This window comes from Enhydra lutris, unplaced genomic scaffold (assembly GCF_002288905.1).
Source record: "Enhydra lutris kenyoni isolate GAN:26980312 unplaced genomic scaffold, ASM228890v2 scaffoldscaffold45, whole genome shotgun sequence".
NCBI lineage: Eukaryota > Metazoa > Chordata > Mammalia > Carnivora > Mustelidae > Enhydra > Enhydra lutris.
The window spans coordinates 13005801-13030566 of NW_019154129.1; the positions used below are offsets into that span (position 1 = coordinate 13005801).

General features: G+C 53.8%; 1 protein-coding gene across 11 annotated transcripts in view; it reads left to right on the forward strand.

Moving 5' to 3' along the window:
- LOC111156134 (NLR family CARD domain containing 3) overlaps positions 1 to 21183 on the forward strand; it is a 34208-nt gene extending 13025 nt beyond the window's left edge. For 3 of the 11 annotated variants that reach the window (XM_022516785.1, XM_022516780.1, XM_022516786.1), the window contains 19 exons: positions 1099 to 1189; positions 1565 to 1715; positions 1981 to 2158; positions 2232 to 4008; positions 4900 to 4986; positions 8095 to 8178; positions 8670 to 8753; positions 10215 to 10298; positions 11795 to 11878; positions 12348 to 12431; positions 13107 to 13190; positions 13708 to 13791; positions 14304 to 14387; positions 14858 to 14941; positions 16822 to 16905; positions 17323 to 17406; positions 18100 to 18183; positions 18571 to 18654; positions 18955 to 21183. In XM_022516785.1, coding sequence (XP_022372493.1) covers positions 2005 to 2158; positions 2232 to 4008; positions 4900 to 4986; positions 8095 to 8178; positions 8670 to 8753; positions 10215 to 10298; positions 11795 to 11878; positions 12348 to 12431; positions 13107 to 13190; positions 13708 to 13791; positions 14304 to 14387; positions 14858 to 14941; positions 16822 to 16905; positions 17323 to 17406; positions 18100 to 18183; positions 18571 to 18654; positions 18955 to 19045 — 3201 coding nt within the window. In that variant the 5' untranslated portion in view covers positions 1099 to 1189; positions 1565 to 1715; positions 1981 to 2004 and the 3' untranslated portion in view covers positions 19046 to 21183. Of the gene's footprint in view, positions 1 to 1098; positions 1190 to 1549; positions 1716 to 1980; positions 2165 to 2231; positions 4009 to 4899; positions 4987 to 8094; positions 8179 to 8669; positions 8754 to 10214; positions 10299 to 11794; positions 11879 to 12347; positions 12432 to 13106; positions 13191 to 13707; positions 13796 to 14303; positions 14388 to 14857; positions 14942 to 16821; positions 16906 to 17322; positions 17407 to 18099; positions 18184 to 18570; positions 18655 to 18954 lie in introns of those variants that run through there. The other 8 variants (XM_022516783.1, XM_022516787.1, XM_022516788.1 and 5 more) reach the window with 8 other exon arrangements.
- Positions 21184 to 24766: the final 3583 nt, after the last annotated feature.

Here is a 24766-nt window from a genome sequence, read left to right on the forward strand (position 1 = left end):
GGTGGCTCAGTTGGTTGGGTGTCTGCCTTCGGCTCAGGTCATGATCCCAGGGTCCGGGGATTGAGTCCCACATCAGGCTCCTTGCTCAGTGGGGAGCCTGCTTCTACTTCTGCCTCTCTCTGTCTCTCATGAATAAATACATAAAATCTTAAAAAAAAATTAACCATGAAATGATGGGAACTAATGTGAATATTTAATACATTGATTGGATAGGAGATAAAATACACAAAAATTATCTTCTTTATACCAACAGAATTCACAAGAACGACAAAAGCTATTTAAAAATATCTAGGAGCGCCTGGGTGGCTCAGTGGGTTAAGCGTCTGCCTTCAGCTCAGGTCATGATCGTGGGGCACTGGGACTGACGCCCATGTCTGGTTCCCTGCTCAGTGGGGAGCCTGCTTCTCCCTCTCCTTCTGCCCCTCCCCTGCCTGTGCTTGCTCTCACTCTCTCAAAAAATAAGTAAAAATTTAAAAATCTTTTAAAATATCTAGATACAAATAGGATTGACGAGAGCCACACGAGGGAAAACACTTTCACTGGAGGACCTAAAGGAAGTCCAATGACACCCACACCAGCCTATACACATGCACGTGATTTCAGTTCAGATCCCATCTGGTTTCTTCTCCCCTGGGTTTTGACACTTAGGCGAACAAAAGCGGAGAACAGCGAGAGGATCGGAGGAAGTATAAGGAGCGTGGCCTCGCCCTGGCCTTCTATGCAAGCACCCAAATTCCCCTGGCCGGCCTAGACACCACCCATCCTGAATTCATTGCACAAGTTAGTTCTTCAACAGTGTGATGAACAGAATGGCTGGAAAATGCTATTTTACTTGTTGCTAAGCTTCTTTCAGCATTTTCCAGGTAAAAAGGTTCCTCCTGAGTTAGAATGCCAGGAAGGCCTCATGCACATACAAGGTCAGGGAGTCTGTGGCACCCTTGGGACCGGAGCCAGGTGACCCCTCGTAAGTGACCGTCCCTGAGACCCAGAGAACCTCAGGGCTGGGATGCATGTGTCAGACCCATCTCGGAGAGCTCTTGCCACCCAGAGCGGTAGCTGGGACCTCTGCCCGGTGCTGTGTCCTCTTTTCTCTCCTAGACCTGTGGATGAGGGATGGCTGACCCCCACCCCCTGAGTCGCGGGGCCTGGCGGAGGGGCTGTTGTGGGCCGGACATCCGGCCTGCTGCAGGTGAGGCAGGGGAGGGGCTGGCAGTGGGCTTGGGGTCCTCCAGTGTCCACCTTAGCTAAGGGAGGGACACATGGGGGTGGCCAACCTTGGCGACAGGAAAAGGAATGAGAGCAGGGGGTGCCGGGGCACGGCTCTGCCTCATCGTGGCTGCAGGAAACCATGCTGCTGCGGGTCGGGAGCCCCAGGGAAACACTGACAAAACGGCAACACTCCTGGCATTGTCCACTGGAGGAGTCTAGACAAGCACACCAAGACACGAACCTACCACTGTAGGCCTGTGCACGTGGCTTCACTGCCCTAAGAGCCCCCTGGGTTCCAATCCACCCCTCCACTCCCGGCAACCACCAGCCATCTCTACAGTTTTGCCTTTTCCAGAAGATCGCCGAATTGCCCTCCCAGACTGGCTTCCTTCATTCACCCCTTCATGTGAGTGGACCTGCCCTTCGCCTCCTCTCTATATCCAGGTCACAAATGAGGACACCAGCGCACAAGCAGCTCAGGCGGCCTGCCCAGCGTCACACAGCCAGTAAGTGGGCAAGCTCAGGTTGCAGCCTGGCGCGGTTCGGATCCACTGGCCCCCCACGTCTAAGCCATGCTTCTGGCATCAGGGGCTTCTCTCACCCTCTGGGAACAAACAGCCCTTCCGAGCCCTTCCTGGAGGCCAGGCCAAGGCCACTAGCAGTCTGGGGAAGGACAGAGAGTGGGTGCCTCCCCGTCCCTGGAGGCTCACTCACCTGTCTGAGGCCAGGGTGGCGACACGGTAGACAGCATGTCCGGCCCTCTCTTCACAGCTCCTGGCGGCAATCCCAGACTCCATGAGGAAACAGGAGGTGCGGACCAGTGGGGAGGCAGGCCAGGGCCAAGGCCCCGGCCCCCCGGCGGGGCAGGTGAAAGCCCTCGTGGACCTGCTGGCCGGGAAGAGCAGTCAGGGCTCCCAGGCCCCACAGACCCCGGACAGGACACCACACGGTAATGGTAGGCAGATGGAGGTTCTCCCCGGGCCCTCCCCCTCCACACTTCACCCCTCCTTGATCCTCCCCAGCCCTCCCCTTTGGCCTCTGTCCCACAGACTCCAGGATACAGAAGTGCCAGGAGACTCTGCTGAACAGGGCAAAGGGCAGCCCGGAACTGGGTGGCCCCTCGCCTAGGCTGACCAGCCTCCTTCTGGTGGAGGGGCTCACGGACCTGCAGCTGAAGGAACACGACTTCACGCAGGTGGAGACCACACGTGGGGACTGGCACCTGGCTAGGACCATCGCCCTGGACAGACTCTTCCTGCCTCTGTCTCGGGTTTCTATTCCACCCCGAATCTCCATCACCATCGGGGTAGCTGGCGTGGGCAAGACCACTCTGGTGAGGAACTTTGTCCACCTCTGGGCCCAAGGACAGGTTGGCAAGGACTTCTCCCTGGTGCTACCCTTGACCTTCCGAGATCTCAACACCCACGAGAAGCTGTCTGCCGACAGACTCCTCCGCTCCGTCTTCCCGCACACTGGGGAGTCTGGCCTGGTGGCAGCAGCCCTACCCAAAATCCTCCTGATCCTGGACGGCCTGGATGAATGCAAGACCCCCCTGGACTTCTCCAACACCGTGGCCTGCACAGACCCCAAGAAGGAGATCCAGGTGGACCATCTGATCACCAACATCATCCGAGGGAACCTCTTCCCAGAAGTTTCCGTCTGGGTCACTTCCCGCCCCGGCATGGCTGGCCAGATCCCGGGGGGCCTGGTGGACCGGATGACAGAGATCCGGGGCTTTACAGAGGAGGAGATCAAGGAGTGTCTGGAGGAGCTGTTCCCGGAGGACCACACCCTCTCAGACTGGGTCCTGAGGCAGGTGCAGGCAGACAGGGCCCTATACCTGATGTGCACGGTGCCGGCCTTCTGCCGCCTCGCAGGGCTGGCACTGGGCCACCTGAGCCGCAGCAAGCCGGGGCCCCACGACGCGGAGCCGTGGACCCCCAGGACGCTGTGCGAGCTCTACTCTTGGTACTTCCGGATGGCCCTCGGTGGGGATGGGCAGGAGAAGGGCAAGGCGAGCCCTCGCATCGAGCAGGTGGCCCACAGCAGCCGCAAGATGGTGGGGACGCTGGGCCGCCTGGCCTTCCACGGGCTGGTCAGGAGGAAGTACGTGTTCTACGAGCAGGACCTGAAGGCGTTTGGCGTGGATCTCGCTCTGCTGCAGAGCGCCCTGTGCGGCTGCTTCTTGAGGCGCGAAGAGACGCTGGCCTCCGCCGCCGCCTACTGCTTCGCCCACCTGTCCCTGCAGGAGTTCGTGGCGGCCGCCTACTACTACAGCGCCTCCAGGCGGGCCATCTTCGACCTCTTCACCGAGGGGGGCGTGTCCTGGCCCCGCCTGGGCTTCCTCACGCATTTCCGAGGCGCGGCCCAGCGGGCCCTGCAGGCGGAGGACGGGCGGCTGGACGTGTTCCTGCGCTTCCTCTCGGGGCTCCTGTCTCCGAGGGTCAACGCGCTGCTGGCGGGCTCCCTGCTGGCCCAGGGCGAGCACCAGGCCTACCGGGCCCAGGTGGCTGAGCTCCTGCAAGGCTGCCTCCGCCCCAACGTGGCGGTGAGCGCGCGGGCGGTGAACGTCCTGCGCTGCCTGCGCGAGCTGCAGCACCCAGAGCCGGCCCGCGGCGTGGAGGAGGCCCTGCAGAGCGGGGCCCTGGCGGGGCTCAGCAGCCCCCAGCACCACGCCGCCCTGGCCTACCTCCTGCAGGTGTCGGACGCCTACGCCCAGGAGGCCAACCTGTCGCTGTGCCTCAGCGGGGGTGTCCTCCGGAGCCTGCTGCCCCAGCTGCTTTACTGCCGGAGCCTGAGGTGGGCGCTGGGGTCGGGCTGCGCCACGCGAGCGGAGGGTGGGGGGTCCTGGAAGCTTCCTCCCCTCTACCATGCGCCCCAGCTCAGCATGCGGGGGCGGCCGTAACCATGGTGGACCACGACGTGCATGGGTTAAGGCATCAGAAACTTACTCTCTTGCAGCTCAGGAGGCCAGGGTCCCAAATCAAGGTATTAGCAGGGCCAACCTCCCTCTGAGAGCCACAGGGGAACAGCCTTCCTGCCTCTCTAGCGTGTGCTGTTTGCTGGCTTCCCCAGCTTGTCCACACATTGCTCCCATCTGTGTGGTCTCACAGACTCCTCCTCCACGTCTCTGTCTTCGTGTAGTGCCCCCTCGGGTGAGCACACCAGTCATGCCGGACGACAGGCCCAGCCTACTCAGAATGACCTCATCTTAACTAATTACATCTGCAGTGACTCGGTTTCCAAACAAGGTCATGTTCTTGAGGCACTGGGAGGTCAGAACACCTACCTGTCTTTTGGGGGAACACAAATCAACCTCCAATACCCTCCGAACCATCCCCGTGCTGACGGAGGCCACACCCACTCATCCCACCCCCAGCCCAGGGCCCACCCAGCACTCTGGACCTTAGGAAGGCTGCAAAGCCAGGGCCATTCCAGACTTGCGAGCAGGTGCCACGTCCTCAGGAGGAGGACAGCTAGCAACCCGTGACCTGCAGGCTCACAGGGTGTGAGGAAGGATGACTGGGGAGATGTCTCAGTAAAATGGAGAGCGTGGTGGGTCTGCCAGCATGGACGCCTGAGCTGCCTGCCAGGGGCTGGATCGTGATGGAGACATTGGCCGGGGTGCCTCTGGCACCTCCACCTGCCCGTGGGCGCTGGTCCTGCTCACAGTCGCTCTTTCTCCCGCAGGCTGGACAGCAACCAGTTCCAGGACCCCGTGATGGAACTGCTGGGCAGCGTGCTGAGTGGGAAGGACTGTCGCATTCAGAAGATCAGGTAATGCGGACCCAGGAGCCCCTGTCCGGAATGCCCACCTGTTGCACAGGGTCTGGGGCTCCTTTCCCATCCTCCTCTCTGCTCGAGCGGCCAGGGATGCTTTCAGGGAGAGGTGCCTTTGAAGCATGTGGCTCAGGATGCACGCTGCTTATTTCTGCCCATTCCAGAAAGTTTCAGAGGCTCAGGTGCCTCATCTGTGAGAAAAGGGAAGGATATAGTGAGGGTTAGATGCTCTCATGGACATGGAAGCCTGTCTCTGAACACAACGTTCTGATGTGGAGTCAGGCCGGGCCTTCTCTAAGCTCTCAAAGTTGGACCTCAAAATAGTACGGGAGGCACACGATCGCATCATTAAATAAAATTTCAAAGTTTTTCATTGAAAACTGAATTTAAATTTAAACTTCTATTAAAGTGCAGAAAACACAATTTAAACATTGCATCTTTACTGTTGTAATTAGATGAAAGTCTTAAACTGGCAGAAAAAGAGATTTCTGTTCTTACGAAACCTCTTCTTGTGATAACATTTCTGAATTGGGGTAACATCCGGGTTTGGAGCTGAAATGATGGGTGAGCTGGGGGTGGCTCGAACTAGGGAGGTAAGTTTGGGGCACAGGATCCAGAGAGGAATTCTTCATCCTCACTAAACCTCCCTCTGGGTTCTGAAACCATCTTTATCTGAGAAAACAAAAACAAACGTGAGATGATTCAGGAGAAAAAGAAGTCAACCAGGGACAGCGGTGAGAGCGGTGGGCTCTGTGTGGCCCTGTATAGTCACCTCTCTGCCTAAAGAGGGTGAAAATGCATAAGCAGCGTGCATCCTGTGAGTCAGTACCTGTGAGTCCAGGGTTCCCCACGACCCTCTTCAGGCTCAATGAATCACTTGAAGGACTCACAGACTCGGAAAGCCATTGTGGTTCATCACACCACAAAGATACAGATGGAAATCTGCAAAGAGGGAAGGTGTGTGGGGCATGCCCAGGGAGAACAGGTGAGTTTTGCTTGTCCCTTCTGGTGCGGTCATATACACGGGGTCTCCCTCTCCCGGTGACCACGTGTGAGAGCACACATCAAGCATTCCCAGCAGCAAGGCTCACCCAGGCTGGTCCACGGAGTTTTCATGGGGGGCTGGGCATGGAGACACACCTGACTGCTCACAGGGAAGCCCCTCCAGGGATCAAGCTGTTACTGTAGGGGCAGAGTGGGGGGAGGGTGAGTCCCCCAGGTAAACAGAGGTCAGCTTTCAGGAACTGGGGGCCAGGTTAAGCCTTTCTGCACACTAACTGCCCCTTCGGGTTGTCGAGCAGCTCCAACAGGTTAATGCAAGGGAAGTGTGAGGCCACTCCAGGCACAGGGGAGGCACCATACAAGGGCCAGCCAGTATCAGCAGGATTCTCTTTGTCTTGGGCCAGAGATATAAATGCAGTCCCTTGGCAAGAATCATGATGACAACTTTTCATTATTTTTTCCTTCATGGGAGCCTTCAGCCAAATAGTCAACTTCTAGTGTTTTGCATAAAGGAATCTGGAGAATGCGCAGAATATTTTCTGAATAAAAGCTCCAAATTTCCTCTATGGCCACATGCTCTTCTTCACCTCCCTGTAGCTGGTCCTCAGGGCCACACCCCTCTGTGAAATGTCCAAGGAACACTTCAGAATACACACATGGCTCGTGGAACATTACTTATAAAACGCTGTAGAAGTCCTGGGTGGAGGGGGGACAGAGGCATTCTGGAACTCAAGAATGTTTATGCAGACAGCAGTCTGGATGAATGGTCTTCCGAGGTTAAACAAAAGAACCCTTTTTTAAAAGTGGTCGATCAGGGCACCTGGGTGGCTCAGTGGGTTAAGCGGCTGCCTTCGGCTCAGGTCACAATCTCAGGATCCTGGGATCCAGCCCCGCGTCTGGCTCTGTGCTCTCCCTCTGTACTCTCTCTCTCTCTCTCACTCTCAATAAAAAAAAATATATATATATATTTTTAAAATGGTCTATTAGGCAGGACCCCAGTAAGAGGTGGACAGCTGGGAGGTGCTGGGATTGAAAGCAGTGGGGTTTTTGGTTCCCCCTCAGCCTCCAGGGATTCCTGAGGCTTTTCTGATGAACACCAGGGGCCCCTGAAACACAGCTTGAAAGGCCCTGGGATTCTAACTGCATCCCCGGGGAAGCTCCACAGTTCTAAATGCCCAAGAAACTATGAAAAACCTCAACAGCCACCATTTCTGAAACTGGTCCAGGAAGCCTCGTGGTCCACCACCTTCTTCCTGAAATCACCCTTACAGGGCAGACACAAGCATTTTTTGGTTATGGGTTGTTTTACTTCCAAGTTAGCTCTGTAATAAGTACCCTCTTCCTCTCTTGCATTAGAAAAAGGGCTGGGGCCAGTGGTAAGCCAGAACTATGAATTCAGCCACCGGTCCATAAGAGCAGATTATTAAAGCTTTAGGAACTTTAGCAAGCTGGGAGTGTGTGAAATGGCCGTGGTGAGCTTATTTTACACTACGGAGATTGGCCAACGCTACACGTCTGTGTTTCTTTTCTTTTTTTTTTCTTTTTTAGATTTTATTTATTTATTTGACAGAGAGAGATCACAAGTAGATGGAGAGGCAGGCAGAGAGAGAGAGAGGGAAGCAGGATCTCTGCCGAGCAGAGAACCCGATGCGGGACTCGATCCCAGGACCCTGAGATCATGACCTGAGCCGAAGGCAGCGGCTTAACCCACTGAGCCACCCAGGCGCCCCACGTCTGTGTTTCTGTATTGGTGTCTCGCAGTACAGCGCTGTGCGGGGTCTCTGCCAGGGACTTCTGTCACTGCCCGGGCTCTCTGCCGCACTGTTTGTGTAGAAGCTGCTGTGCCAGATTCCAGCCCAACTTGGCCCCAAGGCTCTTTTCCTGTGTGAGGGTCTGTCCCCCAACTCGGGCCCTCCCTCACCTGGCCCAGAGGTTTTCCCGGGCTGGGCACTTCCATGCTGGGTCTCGCCTTATCTCCACCTGTGTCCAGGCCCTCGTGACGCTGGTGAAACTGAGAGGTTTGGATCATAAGCCTGGTGCTGAGAAAGAGGCAAGGAGATCTACAGATCCGCAATAACCACTCCTCTCCCTCTCCTTGCCCAGCTTGGCTGAGAACCAGATCAGTAACAAAGGGGCCAAAGCTCTGGCCAGATCCCTCTTGGTCAACAGAAGTCTGACTTCTCTGGAGTAAGTAGGACATGAGGCCAACCTTCCACCATCGGGCCCCGGACAGCTTGAGAGCCATCTCATGGAGTCCCCCAGACCACGCTCTCCCCTGGTGGGGTGGAAGAACAGCTAAGCTAGCCAAGTCCTGGCTCCTTCTCAGCGGTTGGGACTAACCCAGGGAGGGCCGGGATCTCGGTCCTGAAGCTGGTGTTATTCTCCCTGCTCTCCCCAGAGAGCTGGTCCAAGGCCAGTCTGTCAGACCCTGCTTTCTTCTCCCCGTACATGGGGGCCATACTGGGAAATTCCTTACTTGTTCACCTAAATAAGGGTCTCCGCAAAATATGAAATCCTAGACCCCAATTCATTATTTTCAAGGAGGATAGATTTAAAGGTCAGGTAATTTCTGTTTTTTTTTTCCTCCCTGGGAATTGGATTAAAAAACAAACAAAAAAACAAAACAAAACAAAACAAAAAACAAAAAAACCCAGTTCTTTCTCTCTTCCCTCCGCCAGCCTCCGCAATAACTCGATTGGACCTCAAGGGGCCAAGGCTCTGGCAGATGCTCTGAAGATTAACCGCACTCTGGCCTTTCTGAGGTATGTGCTGTCTGCCCCCAGTCCCAATGCAACCAGCAGAGGACCCAGAAAACCCTCTCCCAGGTGCCAGCCATGGAGTGGGAGATGATTTGAAATGGTGGCCACGCTGTACTGGCTCCCATCTAAGAGGGCACCACCTGATCTTGTATCCTATGCAAGTTTCAGGTTTTAGCTCTTCCCTGGTCATCGTCCTTGTGTTCACAGCCTAATCAGGGGATGGAGAAGGCAGTGTGGGGTTGTACAGAAGTGGAAAGGCAAGATAATCTATGAGGAAAACTTCCTGTCCTCCACTGAGTGGGATATCCCAAGGCCATGGTGTCAGAATGTTCCCCTGAGGTGTTTTCTAGGACTTTGGAAAGCCCATCTTCCAGAATATTCTTTGCTTCCTGTGGCTTCCTGTGCTTTTAGGGGCCTGGGGTTGTATCCATCCTTAGTTGAGTGTGTATTGTCACTTGTTTTTTTCATTTATTTTTATTGGGGTGAAACTCACCATTTTAGAGTATATATTTCATTGGCACTTGGCACATTCACAGTTGTTCATTCACCACCTCTATTGGGTTCCCAAATATTTCCATCACCCTAAAAGTAGACCCTGTATCCATCAGCAATCACGTCCCATTCTCTGCCTCCCCCTCCCCTTGCCCCTCCCGGGCAGCCACCAGGGACTGCTGCTTTCTGTCTCCATGTTTACCTACCCTGGAGATTTCACATATAGAATCCTTCAATAAGACCCTTTTGTCTGGCTTCTGTCACTGAGCGTCTTCAAAGTTCATCCACATAGTGGCAGGTGTCAATGCTTCATTCCTGTTTCCAGCTGAGTCATATTCCACTGTATGGAATTCCACTGCATGGACTGTATAGACAGACCACAGTTCATCCATTCATCAGCTGGTGGACATGTGGGCTGTTTCCATCCTTTGGCTCATGTGAATAATGCTGCCGCACAGTCGTGCACGAACATTTGAGCACCTGTCCTCATTTCTTTAGGGCAGGCACCTACCAGTGGCCGTGTCATATGGTAGCTCTGTTTGACCTTTTAAGGAGTTGCCAGACTGTTTTCCACAAGGTCTGCCCCATTTTACATTCCCACCAGCAGTGTGTAAGGGTTCCAGTTCTTTGACATCCCTGTTAACACCTGGATGCTGTGGCTTTTAGTGGCAGTTAAGTCTACTGATAACCTAGTTATTGTTACCGAGATGCCAGGGACACCTTGTTCCCGATCGACAGACAAATGCTTAGAGACCCAGAGGGAATCCTGAGGCCACAGCAGCACTGGGAAGAACCAACTGTTCCCAAATCCTGTGTGGTGGGAAGCAAGGGCACATAGCACTCAGTGGCTGCCCCACCACTGTCCCTCTGCCTCATCCCTTGGGCCTCAGTAATGCCACAGGAGAGGTTAAGGCCACCACTGGCCACGCTCACGGGCACCGCTGCTGATGCACTTCTCCCTTGCTTCCACAGCCTCCAGAGCAATGCCATCAGGGATAATGGAGCCAGGTCCGTGGCTGAGGCCTTGGCCGCCAACCGGACCCTCTCTGTGCTGCAGTAAGTGGACGTGCTGACCAGCACAGGGCCCCCTTCTTCTCTCCTCTCCTCCTCCAAGGGCCTCTCTGTTTTCTGCAAGGAAGGATGATTGGGGAGATGTCCTGAGGCTTTCTGACCCATCTGGATGGTCCCTGGAAATCTTGATGTCCACTGCTTTTCCACAGAACAGGTGTTGGAAAATAATTAAAGATAAAGCCTTCTGCCAATGCAAAGTCCTCTCCACAAATGCAGTAAAGAACGAAACAGCTTAGTTATCTGAATATTCAACTAGACCACAGTCATACTATTGGCCATCCAACAACCAGATGGCAAAGACCAAGAAATCTCACCCTTTCCTCCAGCCAGGCAGACACAACCCATGATAAGTGTGTTCTCAAGATAACTTGTTCTCAAGTGAGAGGACTGGACAGCACCATTTGTCATACAGTTTTCCTTAAATTTGCCTAGTAGCTGGGGTAGCCATCTGTTTGCTAACTGCCTTTATCCAAAGGAAAAACCAAACTTCTATCTTTAGGACAACATGGAGTTGTGCTATCTTCCTTGATGTGTACATTTCAAAGAGAGGGCTCCAAGGTCCCTATAGGCTGTAAATCCGGCAAGAGGTTTATTTAGCTTTTAAAAAGACTTACAGGGGCACCTGGGTGGCTCAGTGGGTTAAAGCCTCTGCCTTCGGCTCAGGTCATGATCCCAGGGTCCTGGGATCGAGCCCTGCATTGGGCTCTCTGCTCTGCAGGGAAACTGCTTCCTCCTCTCTCTCTGCCTGCCTCTCTGCCTACTTGTGATCTCTGTCAAATGGATAAATAAAATATTTTAAAAAATAAATAAATAAATAAAAAGACTTACACACTTCTCAAAGGGACAGATTTATCATTGCAAGTTTTCTCAAAGAAACACTCCAAGGGAAAGGGAGGCCTCTTTCCCTTTTAGAACCACGGAAAGTTCCCTTTTGCTTACATTGTATTTAGCCTGACAGAAGACAGGTCCTGCCTTGCCTGTCCTCCTAGGATAAGCACAGGGCTCTTGGCAACATCTCCCCCTCCAGGTTTGGTGTAAAGGGAAATAGCTGTTGGAGAAGGACCTAAACGGAAGGTCTGCCGTCAGGAGGACTGCAGGGTTGGGAGGAAGGCTGCTGGTCGGTCTAGATGGAGGTGGACTGTTGGGTGTGGGGAGTGTTGACTAGGTGAGGAGCCAGCGGGACTCACATGTGGAAGTCACCACCTGAGAGGTTCTGGATAGTCTGTGTCCTCTAGTCATTGCTTCCAGCTTCTGAAAGGGGAGGGCCCAGCTGTCCTTGCCTCCGACACCCCCCAGAATGATGTCAGTCTGCTGACATCACTTTGGCAACAACCCACAGACCTTTCCTAGAGACCGCTGTGCCAATGCTGCGGTAAATGGCGAGTGTATTCGAGTAGTCTCTGAGCTCTCGCCTTCAACCAGACTGTCCCTGGTGGGAATAGCTGTGGCCAGCTTTGCTGAAAGACCTTTCTCTCCCACAGCCTACAGAAGAATACCATCGGGCCCGTGGGAGCCCAGCAGATGGCAGATACCCTGAAACAGAACAGGAGTCTGAAGGAGCTCATGTGAGAAATGCAGAAAGGCCAAATTTGCATCCTCAGTGACTGGCACAGTGCCCAGCCCATCATAAATATTTGTGAACATGAGGATGGACGGATGGACGGATGGACGGATGAATGTGTGGGTGCAAGATAATTCCGGCTCCCAGGAGTGGGATGGTCTCAGACTTAATCTTACTGCCTTCCCAACACCTCCTGGCCACCTTCACGGACAGTATCACTATAAAGAGTTGGCCGTGCCCCCTGCTAGGGAGTCAAGGACTTTGATCCTTCGATTTCTTACAGGCCACAGGGAAGCACAGGTCACTTGCGGAGGCCACCGGCTACAGACTGAAGCTGAGCAAGCTGTGCACTGGGCACCCTTAATGCAACACAGGAAGCACAGCCCTGGGGTGCGACCCTGGACCCTGAGACCAGGCCCCACCCTGCTAGGCTGCTCCAGAAAACCAGCTTGCCCTTGTCTCCTCTCTTGCAGATTCTCCAGTAACAGCATTGGCGACGGAGGTGCGGAGGCCCTGGCTAAGGCCCTGAAGGTGAACCAGGGCCTGGAAAGCCTGGAGTGAGTCTGCCTGACCGCCCTCCAGGAGTGGCCGTGGGCAGAGGGTGACTCCCCTGGTTTCCCCATCAAGAAGGCGGGCTGGGCTGTCCGTCAGGACCACAATTTTGCCTGAACCCAACCAACCACCAGCCTTGGGCACACAGTGAGCTCAGTCTCTCCCCATACCCCCCTCGCTGGTCCATCCTACCGCACCAGCCCCATCTCCCTGGACAGCTGAGGCTGGTGTTGGCCGTGGAGTTTGCGGAGTGACAAGCACCGAGTGCCCCTGAAAAGCTGGCACAGGTGGCTAAAGAGGGTATCGGTCAAGCGGCCGGTGGGCAATGGGAGAGCTCAGTGCTGCCCCCCCCCCACTGTGCCCACACACCTGTGCCACTTTCTCTGGGGGCTACAGACACAACATACCCTCCGACCCCAGACGACTGGGAACCGCTCAAACCAAGGCAGAGTGTAAGCTCAGAGGATGATTATGCTCGGCCCACCAGCCCCAACCTAGGTCTGGAACCTGAGGGACAGGGACAGGAAAGAAGGCTGATGAGCAGAGCAGTGTGGGGTGGCACCTGCTCCAGGGTTCCCCAGCTCTGTTGAACCCGACGCCTGCAGCCCCCAGGCTGGAGCAGGGACTCCCCGCGGGTCCTGGGACGGCAACCCCAAGCGCGCCCTGTCCTCTGTTTGCAGCCTGCAGAGCAATTCCATCAGTGATGTGGGGGTGGCGGCGCTGATGGAGGCCCTCTGTGCCAACCAGACCCTCGTCAGCCTCAAGTAAGTCCCGGCTTCCCTCTGAGCTGGGGGGTCCTCTTGGCCAAGGGGTCTGAAAGGACTTTGGGACTTGGAAGAAGGCCCACCCCTCCCACTGCGGGCCTGTTCTGAAGTTTTCCCTGGTTGGGCAGCTTGGTTCTGGGGCCTGGCATCCCGCACACTGCCTGCTCTCTCAGAAGAGCAGGGGACAGTTGGGGCCCTCAGCTCCCCAGTTCTGCTGCTTCCCTCTGGCACCCCAACCCCTGAGGCAGCCAAGCCTGCCCCCAACCCCCTCACCTCTGAGGGGCTGTCAACAGATGCTCTTCCTCCCGACGGGTCCCCCCACTGGCAGTTCTCCAGGGGACATGCTCGGCTGGCTAGCCGTGGGAGCCCAGCTTGCTGGAGGCTCTTCACACCTTGGTCGTGATCACTCAAGAGGCCCAGGTCCCAGCTGAGGCTCCCCGGGCCTGAGCACCAGGGCTTGTCTCCCCAAGAGTCCCCACACGTCTGGTCGGCAGCTCAGGGTCTCCTCTCTCCCCAGCCTGCGGGAAAACTCCATCAGCTCAGAGGGAGCCCGGGAGCTGGCGCGAGCTCTCTCCATCAACACCACCCTGAAGAACCTGGAGTACGTGAGTGGGGGGCAGGCTGGGCTTCCAACCGCCCCTTCAGCTGAGGGCCTTGCTTACCTGGAACCCTGGGGACGGGGACGGGGAGGGCATACCCTCACGGCCTTGCCACTTTATAGGCTGGGGAAGGACCAGGTTGGGGAGGCGCAGCCAGGAGACCGAGCCTCTGGTGGCAACCCCTGCACTCTCGCACCCTAGTTACCTGTGGATGAGGTTCCTGGGGACGCTGCCTGCCCCAGCCCCTCCCCATGGAGATGTGGTAGGGCCCGGTCTCAGGGGCGGCTCAATACAGGGATCGGAGCCTCACTGAGCTGAACCGGGCCCCCTCTCCATGTGCCCGTCAGGATTCGGTACAATAGCTGTAGGCACGTGCTTGGCACACACAGGTACTCAGTAAACAGGAGGTAGGCCGGTCCTCAGGGAGGAGTGGAGCTGGATTCCTGGGTGAGCAAGTCTGGGGCTCCACGGCCAGGTAGCTCTTGCTCACTCACTACCGTTTCCCTCCTCCCAGCCTGACAGCCAACCTCCTCCACGACCAGGGCGCCCAGGCCATCGCGGTGGCGATGAAAGAAAACCAGGCCCTCAAGTCCCTTCAGTGAGTCTCTGGCACCCCCACACTACCCGGTCCCCTCCGCAGAGCTGCAGGGCCGTACACCAGCGCGTGCAGGAGAACAAGTCTGGCTTTGGGGACCATCCCCGACATGGCCTCAGGGGCCTCCAGGGGGCTGTGCCCTGCCCCCTGCTCTGCTTCCTGGGGCTGATCCACTGAGAGGCCAATGGTGGGAGGTGGGCACCCACACCATGCCTCCAAGTGTCACAAGCGTCACGCAGAGGCCATTTGGAGTCTTTGAGCCTGTCCCTGTGTCCACCCTTAACCAGAGAGTGCTTGTTTCAACTAATCAGGGGCCGCAGGAGTTCCGCCCATCAGTGGCCAGGACCCTGTCCTGCGAGGACTCCTTCCCTACTGCCAGACCCTCCCAGGAGAAGTCCCCTCTTTCTAGAACCTCCAGACCCTCCTGGGCTCTGCCCTGGGCCACGGGGTCACACGTGTCTGTCTCCGCCCAGCCTGCAGTGGAACTTCATTCAGGCCGGTGCTGCCAAGGCCCTGGGACAAGCACTACAGCTCAACAAGAGCCTGACCAGCCTCGAGTAAGTGGGGCCTCTGCAGGGGCTGCAGGAAGGCCAGGGGGGCAAGGACATTTGAGAGCTCAGTGTCCACCGGGCACACAGCCTCCTCTGCCCTGTTTCTGTTCTCGTCTGCGCTAGCAGCTTTACTGAGACATAATCCATGTACCACAAAAACCACCCATATAAAACACACAGTTCCCTGGTTTCTAGTGTATTCAGAGTCATGCAACCTTCACCACCATCCATCACCCCCAGAAGACACCCGGACTCATTAGCAGTCACTCCCCACCACCCCCATCCCCGTCCCTGGCAGCCACACACCTGCTCTGTCTCTACAGTCACCTGCGCTGGGCGTCTCATTCACATGGGATCATACTGTACGTGGCCTTCGCAACCGAGGTCTTCCGTTTAGTGTCACGACTTCTAGGCTCACCTGGCGGGAGGGAGGGGAAGGCAGCACGAATCAGAGCTTCCTTCCTTCCTGCAGCTGAATCCTAGTGCGCTGTGCCTGTAGGCCACACTGGGTTTCTCCCCTCATCCGCTGACGGACATGTGGGTTGTTGCCCGTTTGGCTCTCGCGAGTGACGCTGCTGTGGACGTTCGTGCACAGGCTTCTGTGAGCATGTGCTCCCACTTCTCGTGGCCACACAGCTGGTGGAACTGCTGGGTTGAAGGGCAACTCTCTTTCACCAGGACATCCCACCTCTGGCTGGTTCCTCAGACTGATGATCTGGTGTTCACTAGGGCTCTGCCCTGGGCTGTCTTCTCTTGAGTGGTCGTTCTTTCCCAGAAGCTCTCTTCTCCCAGGCTCCTTGCCTTCAAAGCCCTGGTACCCCCAAGTCTATCCCCCAGACCTCTCTCCAGAGCTCCAGACCCACGTCATCCCTGCCCACTCAGCACCTCCCCTTGGGCACCATGCGGGAACTTCAAACTGCCCCAGCTACCTGCCCACAAGCCTGCTTCTCTGCCCCCTCCTCGTGAACGGAACCGGCCAGTAGTGCAAGCTGCAACTCCGCCTCTGCTCTGGCTTCGCACTTGCGGCTCTCTTCCCAACGTCCCCATTTCCCTCTGTTCCCACGGCCAGTGGCACACCCAGTCCGTCCTCTCACAGGGCTGGCCAAAGATCTTTCCAAAACTTCAATCTGGCCCCGTTCTGGGTCAGTGAGATGCTTAAATGCTGCCCAGGGCCTGCAGAGTGAAGGCCAGCCCTCAGCACGCCTTCCAAGGAAGGCCCCAAGGACCTGAGTCTTTTCTACCTCCTCCGCCTCATTTCACGCGCCAGGGTAACGACTGCATTGCCTCGAGTTTGGCGGCTGTGCTAGGCCTCTTCCCCCATCCCATCCTTCAGGTTTCGGTCTAGACCTATTTCTTCTGGCAGCTTCTGTGACCACACCAGGGTAGGAGAGCCCGCGGGGTCCACCATGCATTGGCACGTGACCTTTGGTGCTGCTCATTCAGTCACAGCTGCCCACCCAAGACGGACCTGGGCCTGGACAGCCGTGGGGACACAAAACACATTCAAAACTGTTAAAATGACTAACGCACACCGCGCCCCTAATCCGCTGACGCCGACCCAAACTAAACGCTTAACCACTGCCTGCTCCAGGACCTACAACTTTACTCCAAAGCGGAAGAAGAAAAAAACCAAACATGTAAAACACTGACCGGCAAGAATGGCCAGACACTGAGGGCCCTGACTTAGTTCTGTGGCCGGCAGACCCAATTTTGTCCCTTTTCTTGTTTGCCTCTGATAGTCCAGGTTCATGGAGACCCTGGAGCTCTCTGCATGTTAGGTACAAGGCCCTGGGGGCGGCTATCCCCAAGGCCACCCTGAGTCTGGTCCATGGTGTGTTGGTCTGAATGAGATTGGGAAGGTCCAAAGGGTCACACTCTGTGTTCAGTTTACAGGAGAACGCCATCGGGGACGAAGGCGCCTCTGCAGTGGCCAGTGCCCTCAAGGCCAACACGGCCCTCACTGCGCTCTAGTAAGTGCTGACGTGCGTGGCTGGCCCCAGGCCATGCTGTCACGCTACACAGTGGTTTTGCTTTCCAGTCAAGGAAGGTGTGTTTGATTCTCCTAGCATTAGCAACTGGGACATCGAACAGGTGGAAAGCAAGAGGCAGGGGCTCGGGGAGGCCTCTCCCTCACTCTCTCAGGAGGCCACCTCTCCCTGCTGTATCAGGAGCACCCAGGGCTCTGTCCCAGGCCCAGACAGGGCAGGCAGGGGGCGCAGCGCGCTCCGGACAGATCGGGGCCAACAACCTTCAGTGCTGTGTTGCCCTTTCAGTCCTAAGTCCGGGGGTGGTCAAAAGGAAGGACAAGTATGCCTCAACGCTGGGCCGGGCAGGGTGCGGGCTGGAGAGGCCTCACCTCTCCACATCGAAATCATCTCTTCCTACAGTCTGCAGGTGGCCTCCATTGGCTCCCGGGGGGCCCAGGCGCTAGGGGACGCCCTGGCCGTGAACAGAACCTTGGAGATTCTCGAGTACGTATTCCAGTCTGCGGCTTTCGTCTCTTGCCCAAAGGAGCCAAGCTGCTGATTGAAAATGAAGATGTAGAAGGGGAAAAAAAATATATCAATTTACATGGAAACTCACAAATCATTTAAATATCTTCACTTAGATCAAGCATACCCCAGCTTCCCCATCCCCACTGCATACCTCTTCCCTGGGAGACACTACTGTGGGGCCTCCTGTCCTTACGGACCTGCTCTCCTTGGCCTTGGCCAGGCTGCACACATCCCGAAGTCCTGGGTAGGGGTCCCTGGCCACTGATCTCTATGAGAAGATCCAAATTCCTGGGGGAGGGGGTTAAGCCCAGTGGGCCTCTCAGGCATGTCCCGGTGGTCCCTGCTCCTGTGGTCCTGGGATGCTGAGCATGGGGGCACTGCTAGACGGAGTGTTGCCTCTCTCGTCTCAGCCCCACTCTCCTTTCCTTGGAATAGAGGAAGAGGAGGGCTCCAACAAACCACCCAGGTTAGGCCAGCTTCATCCCTCCTTGCATCCTGCTCCCCAGAGCTGATCTCTACCTGGTGCCCAGGAGTGAGAAAGGAGCAACCTCACCCCCGCGCTTGCTGAGTCCATGCGGCCTCTGCCCAGTAGCCCATGCCCAGCTGAAGAGGCACTGCCTTTACCCCACAGCTGACCCCGTGCCTTAGGCTTCATATCTTTCCTGACAGCTTACGAGGAAACGCCATTGGGGTGGCGGGGGCCAAAGCCTTGGCAAATGCTCTGAAGGTGAACTCTAGTCTTCGAAGACTCAAGTGAGTGGCTGTAGAGACCCCCCCCCGCCGTGCCCCAGGGCAGCAGACTTCTCTGCTCGATTCCCTCTGCAGCTGCTTCCTTCCAACTATCAATGGCTGTGAGGACCTCTTGCAGACGGGTTTGTCCACTCTGGCTAGCTTACGCCAGAGCTAAGTCACTTAACATCTGCATTTTCGGTCTTCCACCTTCCATGGCACTTGGATGGGATCCCCGGGCTACTTGTAGGCACCGGTCTTGGGGGTAAATGCCCCCTTGCTGTGGACAGATCAGCTCCAGAAGCATGTATGTCCTCCACGGCCCCCCAAGATAATGCAGTGCTGCTTCCTGGGGCGGGTTCTTCCATGCCGAATGGCTCACGGTGGTGTCTCCGTCTTTCCTCTACCTAGTCTTCAAGAGAATTCCTTGGGGATGGACGGGGCGATATGCCTTGCCACTGCACTGTCTGGAAACCATGGTCTCCAGCACATCAAGTGAGTGGGGCTCAGCAGCACCTGCCCTTCCCTCCCATTCTTGCTCGCCCTTGGAGCGACTCGCAGCTTGGGCTCTGCCTTCCACCCGATTCTCGGAGCCAGCCGACTCCAGAGCCTTTCAGCAGCTCTGCAGAAAAACTCAGTACAGGGGAGCCGTTCTGGCCTTCTCCGTGGGAGGGACCCTGCAAGCATGGAGGGCTTGGCTGGAGCTCTGCATTTCCTGTTCTTCACGAAATGAACCTGCAGGCCTCTAGGCCTGGAGCCCATCTCTCAAGCCCTGTCCTAATCCTTCTTTTGCAGTCTCCAGGGAAACCACATTGGGGAATCTGGTGCCAGGATGATCTCAGAGGCTATCAGGACAAATGCTCCTTCATGCACTGTTGAAATGTGAGCAGAACAAGTTCCTGATGGACCTGGCAGGAGGACAGGCAGAGCAGCAGCTGGAAGCTTTGGAATAAAGACCATTTCCCGGGACTCCTTCCTGTGGTCTGGGAGTGATGCTGACCCACACAGAAGCTGGTCTCCTGCAAGGAGGCAGGAAAGGTGCTGCCAAAGAGGTCACGAGCAGCTCTCCTGGACCTGGGTCAGTCCCGGCAGGGGTGAGCGGGATTCTCTGCTATGTTGCAGAGCAGGGACGGGCTCCATCAATGACATAGGCCTTAAAGCTCAGCAGGTAAGAAGCCAGTGTGAACTCGTTTATACCTGGAGGTCTTCACGTGCCCTTAACATTTATTATTATTGCCCTTCTCTGCTGGTCACAGTCATCCCCCCAACTCTGCCATCCTCGAGCCTATACAGGGGATCCATTTGGCATTGGTGACAGAAGGGACCTTTTTTTTCCTCAGGAAGAATACAAGGTTTTAGGAGTATGATCCTTAGAGACACATAGAAAAATTATGAGAATTTTTTTGAAGAGAAATGAAGGCTTCCATTACAGGATTTTGGAGAAAAAGACAAAAAAAGTTGTCCAAGCTTCTTGCCATCTATTATCCATTACAAAATCTCTCAAAGGCATGGATTGTCTGGCAGACGTGACGTGGGGTCTAGTACGCGGGTTATCAACAGCACGGTAAATGTGGATGTCTTCATGATGTTCCTCTACGCAGGCTTCCAAAGCACTCCTGTGCGCGAAGTTTCTCCAGGAAGGAGAGCAAGCTGGGCCTCCACGTGGTACAGGTTCCTTCGGTGTCTGTCTGTGAGGAAAGGGGAAAAGATCCCGATGGACGCCACAGCTCTCATGCACTAAATAACCAAGGGAAATGCTTATTAAGATTATGATGCAATTCTCACTTTAAAGTTTGAACAGGAAGCACTCTTCTAAATGTGCCTTTAAAACTGAGTATTTGAGCAAGAATCTTCAATGGATGCTGAAACTATGGATGAAAGTCTTATTAAGGGAGAAGATACTCGCCTGGCCTCAAAATCTCACCCCAGAAGGGATAGCTCCGAAGGGGAAAAAGGTATCTTTAAAGATAGACAATTCTGCAAATGTTTTCTTAACAAATGATTAAACATAACATCACTGGTAAGGGGCCGGATGGACACAATAGGCCTCCGACGGGACGCCCGGAGGACACACCATGCCAAAGACACTGATTTGAACCCATCAGGAAGGTACAATTGGACAAAATCCAAATCAAGCAGCATTCTGCAAAAGATAAAAACTAGCCTAACCTCTTCAAAAAAGTCAGTGCCACGTAAAATACAAAAGGCTGTGGACTATTTTAAACTGTGGGAGGTTGAAGGGACGTAACTCCTTACTGCCAGATCTCTGATTGGATCCTTGACTGAAGAAAATCTGCCATAAAGAAAAGTTATCTGGAAACAGGGGACGTCTGAACGTGGGTCTTGTGTTGTATTTATGTGGATTGCTGGGTTTGGAAACATTTTTTTTTGCTGGGTATAGAATTTTAGGCTGGTATTTGGCTCTTGGTACTTTCAAGATGCTGCTGTACTGTCTTCTGGTGTGTGCAGTGTCTGGCCGTGCCCACCTAGTCACGAACTTGACGGATCGAGTTGCGGTAGCCCAGCAGCGGAGAGAGCCATGCCGTGCAGGAATCCAGCGCCAGACAAACCCCGGGCCTTGAGAAAAATCATGCTCTCCAGGGACTCGAAGAGCAAGCCGCACCAAAATGGGAAGGAAAGCCCCTTCCTTCTCCAAAGTCTCCCTAGCAGCCTACTGACAAGGCCCACGCTCTTGCTGGCTGGCAGAGCAGAGACGTTTTACAAGGAATAGCTCCACCACCACGGGGCAGGACAGAGGGGAACTGCACTGAGGCAGTAAACCCACAGCCAGGGTGGTGGGACTTCTCATTTTCTCATTTTGAACAGTTTTGACTCTTGTGTCTTTGTGGCCAGTATGTTGTTCACTTCTGCCGTGACTCAGTCCCAGCTGGCACAGTCTTTCTCTCACTTTTTTAACCTCCAGAAGTTCGGAGATGTCCTTACGTCTTTCTTATCTCTTCTTAATATGCTCAAACCTCCCTCCACCATCTCAGTAAAGGGACGAGAGTTAAAAATATCTGAATGTCCTTTTTTTTTTTTTTAAAGATTTTATTTATTTATTTGACAGAGAGATCACAAGTAGGCAGAGAGGCAGGCAGAGAGAGAGGGGGAAGCAGGCTCCCTGTGGAGCAGAGAGCCCGATGTGGGGCTCGATCCCAGGACCCTGGGAACATGACCTGAGCCGAAGGCAGAGGCTTTAACCCACTGAGCCACCCGGGCGCCCCAGTCCCTTTTTTTTTTTTTTTTTTTTTAACTAATTCTATCATCTGTCATTTCCAGGTTGTTTCATTTGAAGGCTATTGTGGTCCAACTCCTGAGGCAATGTCTCCATATTCTGGGTACTCTACCTGATGCCCAAATCAAAAATCTATTTTGGGGCCTTATCTACTATAGACACTATAGAAATCCAGGTGTAAAAAGATCATGACATCAACCAAAGCCATCTCACTCTAAATGGTAGCATCACGGGGTACCTGGGTGGCTTGGTCAGTTAAGCATTTGTGTTCAGCTCAGGTCATGATCTCAGAGTCCTGGGATCAAGCCCTGCATCAGGCCTGCTTGGCAGGGAGTCTGTTTCTCCCTCCACCCCTCCCCCTGCTTATGCTCTCTCTCTTGAAATAAATAAATAAAATCTTTTATTTTCATTTTATTTTATTTTTTAAAAGATTTTATTTATCTATTTGACAGAGATCACAAGCAGGCAGAGAGAGAGGGGAAAGCGGGCTCCCCGCTGAGCAGAGAGCCCGATGTGGGGCTTGATCCCAGGACCTTGGGATCATGACCTGAGCCTAAGGCAGAGGCTCAACCCACTGAGCCACCCAGGCGCCCCTAAATAAAATCTTTTAAAACAAATGGTAGCATCAGCCCAGCTGGCTATCTGGTGCATACGTTTTCAATACACAGTGCAGATTAAACCAGAATGACCTCTAATGAAGCCTTTGCTTCATCAATTACACACTCTCTCTCTCTCTTATAATAAGATCCAACCCCTCTCCTTCCACAAGCTCGTTCCTTCCAGTTAAAAAATCATGCTCAAGTTTCCTTCTCAAAAAACAAAACAAAACAAAACCTCCCCCGCCCTCCACAATGTTCTTCCACCACACGTTCCTTCCCTGGCCGAGCCCTCCTTTCTCTTGTGACCGTCCACCTTTCTGAACACTCGTCAGGACTCACTGTATTCTCTTCAGCCCATCACTGGCTACCTGACTGCCTCTGGCTAAGGTCACCGGAGATTCCCTAACTGCCAAATTCAGTGGCCTCTTGGACTCAAGCTCATTTACAACAAGGGTTTAGCACTTGCCACCTCTCCCCCTGTTTGGAGAATCTCCCCTGCTTCAGCTTCCATACCACAACCTTCCAGTCCTCCCACCTTTCCGTTACCCCTCTTCTTCAACACTCTTTAAGGGAAAATAAAACATTTCTTCCTCATTATTAAAGTAAAATACAGTCACTTTAGAAAACTTAGAAAATACAGTCCCAGTCTCTTCTTCTGGCCCCTTGTGGCCTTTGTCCCTGAGACACAGGCACTTCCCAGGCCTCCCGCTCAGCTCTCTTCCCATCCCATATGTTCTCCCCTGAGGACTCTCATAGGAAAATGATCCTCAAACCTCAGCCTCCAGCCCTTACCCTTTCCTTTACCTTTACAAAAATTCATCGAAACATTCACAGTAACACATAGTTTAAAAAGCCAAAAATTACTAGGCTTATAAGGGCAAATGGCAGTCTCTCTCTCATCCCTCCCCTTTCCGAATACCCCTACTCCCCAAACTAAATGTCCTATATGTGCTATTTCTTACCATCTTAGAGATCATCTCCTGCCTTCTATACGGGAAAGGGCACTTGGACGTCCATCAGCTTACATCCCCACTTTTTGTTTCTCTGTCCTTCCAACATAGTTATTAGAGTATGATTTTTGTTTAAATCATTAGTGTTTACCTTATGACTTTACCTGTATTCATCACTCCTGAGCCATTCTCTCCTATCTAATGTATTGTTCTTTTTAGAATTAACAGTGCATCTTTTAAAAGCTTAATTTTCTATGTTACTGTTGCTTAACGCTTCCCAGACTGCCCAACAGAAGTGTACAGTCAGAACACTGTGTCTCAGACCCCCGGGTTTCCCATCAGTGACATGTTTCCCTGATGACATTCCTCCCTGAGCGCTCTGTGCTCCCTGTTCTAGTCACACCGTTACTGCAAGGAAGGGCTTCTGCTCGGGGCAGTTTCAGTTCTCTTCCAAGGCTGCCAGGCCCGGTTCGGCAGCTAAGGGCCCCCCCGGGCCAACCCAACAGCTGGGATACTCATGCAGCGTGCTGTTATCATCAGGGAACTCCGCTTCCTTTCAGACGGGCGACACTGACCATTACAGTTAAGATGCTACTTAAAGAGCGCCTGCAGGTCCTCCTCCCGTCCTGGCTACACGGGAAACAGTTCTCGAATCGCCCACTGGAAGTCCTTGGACTTTGTATCTGCTGCCGCCAATAAAAATTAAGGACTTTAAAAATCCCTTTACGATGTCTGTCAGTATACAAGTTGTAAAGCATGTTAAAAAGTCCTTTAATGACACAGTTTAAAACATTAACAACCGTTGACAATGATCTAAATACCAGTTTTCCACTGACCTACTCACACCGTCTTCTCTGGGGCCTGAGTCTGCTCTGATGCTTGGCTAAAACCAATGACACGAGGTCCCAAGGCACGTGCACAACCGGACTGCTGGGTCTGTCACAGGAGGGACAGACAGACGTTAATAACTGTGATCAGTGCTTAAAGCTCCTTGGCTGACATAAGCTGCTCGAGCAAGGAAGTGCCATTCCGTGGTGAAACTGTGCAAATCAGGTAACCGAGGGGTGAAGGACGACCCAGAGGGAGGTAAAATAATAAACCGCCCACTGAGTGGGCACCTCTATCTGTGGAGGGGGTTACCTGCGGTGCGGGCCACGCTCCTGCCATAATGCCCACGAGAAGCAAGCGCCATGTAAGGAAGACAGAAATGCCTTTTTTTTTTTTTTCTTTTTTAAATATAAGGCAGGTCCGACTCAGGAAACCAAAACTAGAACATCCAAGAAGACGCAGTGACTTCAACACCTCAGAAGCCACGGCCTCTGAGGGGTCGGCGCAGCTCCCGACACTCCCATTTCCCTGTTACCTCATCATTCATATCTCAAATCGCCAGTGAATTAACTGAATGCTGAATGTTTAAAAAAGGGGTAATCTCTTATGTAGGAATTAGGAAAAGAAAGAGACAAAAGCAAAGATAGAAATAATTGTCACATCACCTCCTAAAAATTTACACGTACCACAGTAACCTATGAACTTCTCCTATGTATTCACATTATAGTGCAAATAAACAACGTTAATTATACTTTCAAGTAAAACTTACATAATGATATAAAAACATGGAATTAAATACATTTATCATGAATTAAATAACTTCAGAAGACTTCTGACTTTAGAACTGAAATCTAAATGAAAACTGCTCTGTGTTTTCCGCATCAGAAAAACAAAACGACTCCATCTGCCACTTCTCACTTCACATCAGGCTAATTATTCTAGTGCTACTCAATCTAACGCATTCTGGTTCATCTTTTTAGAGTCAGAAACACAAG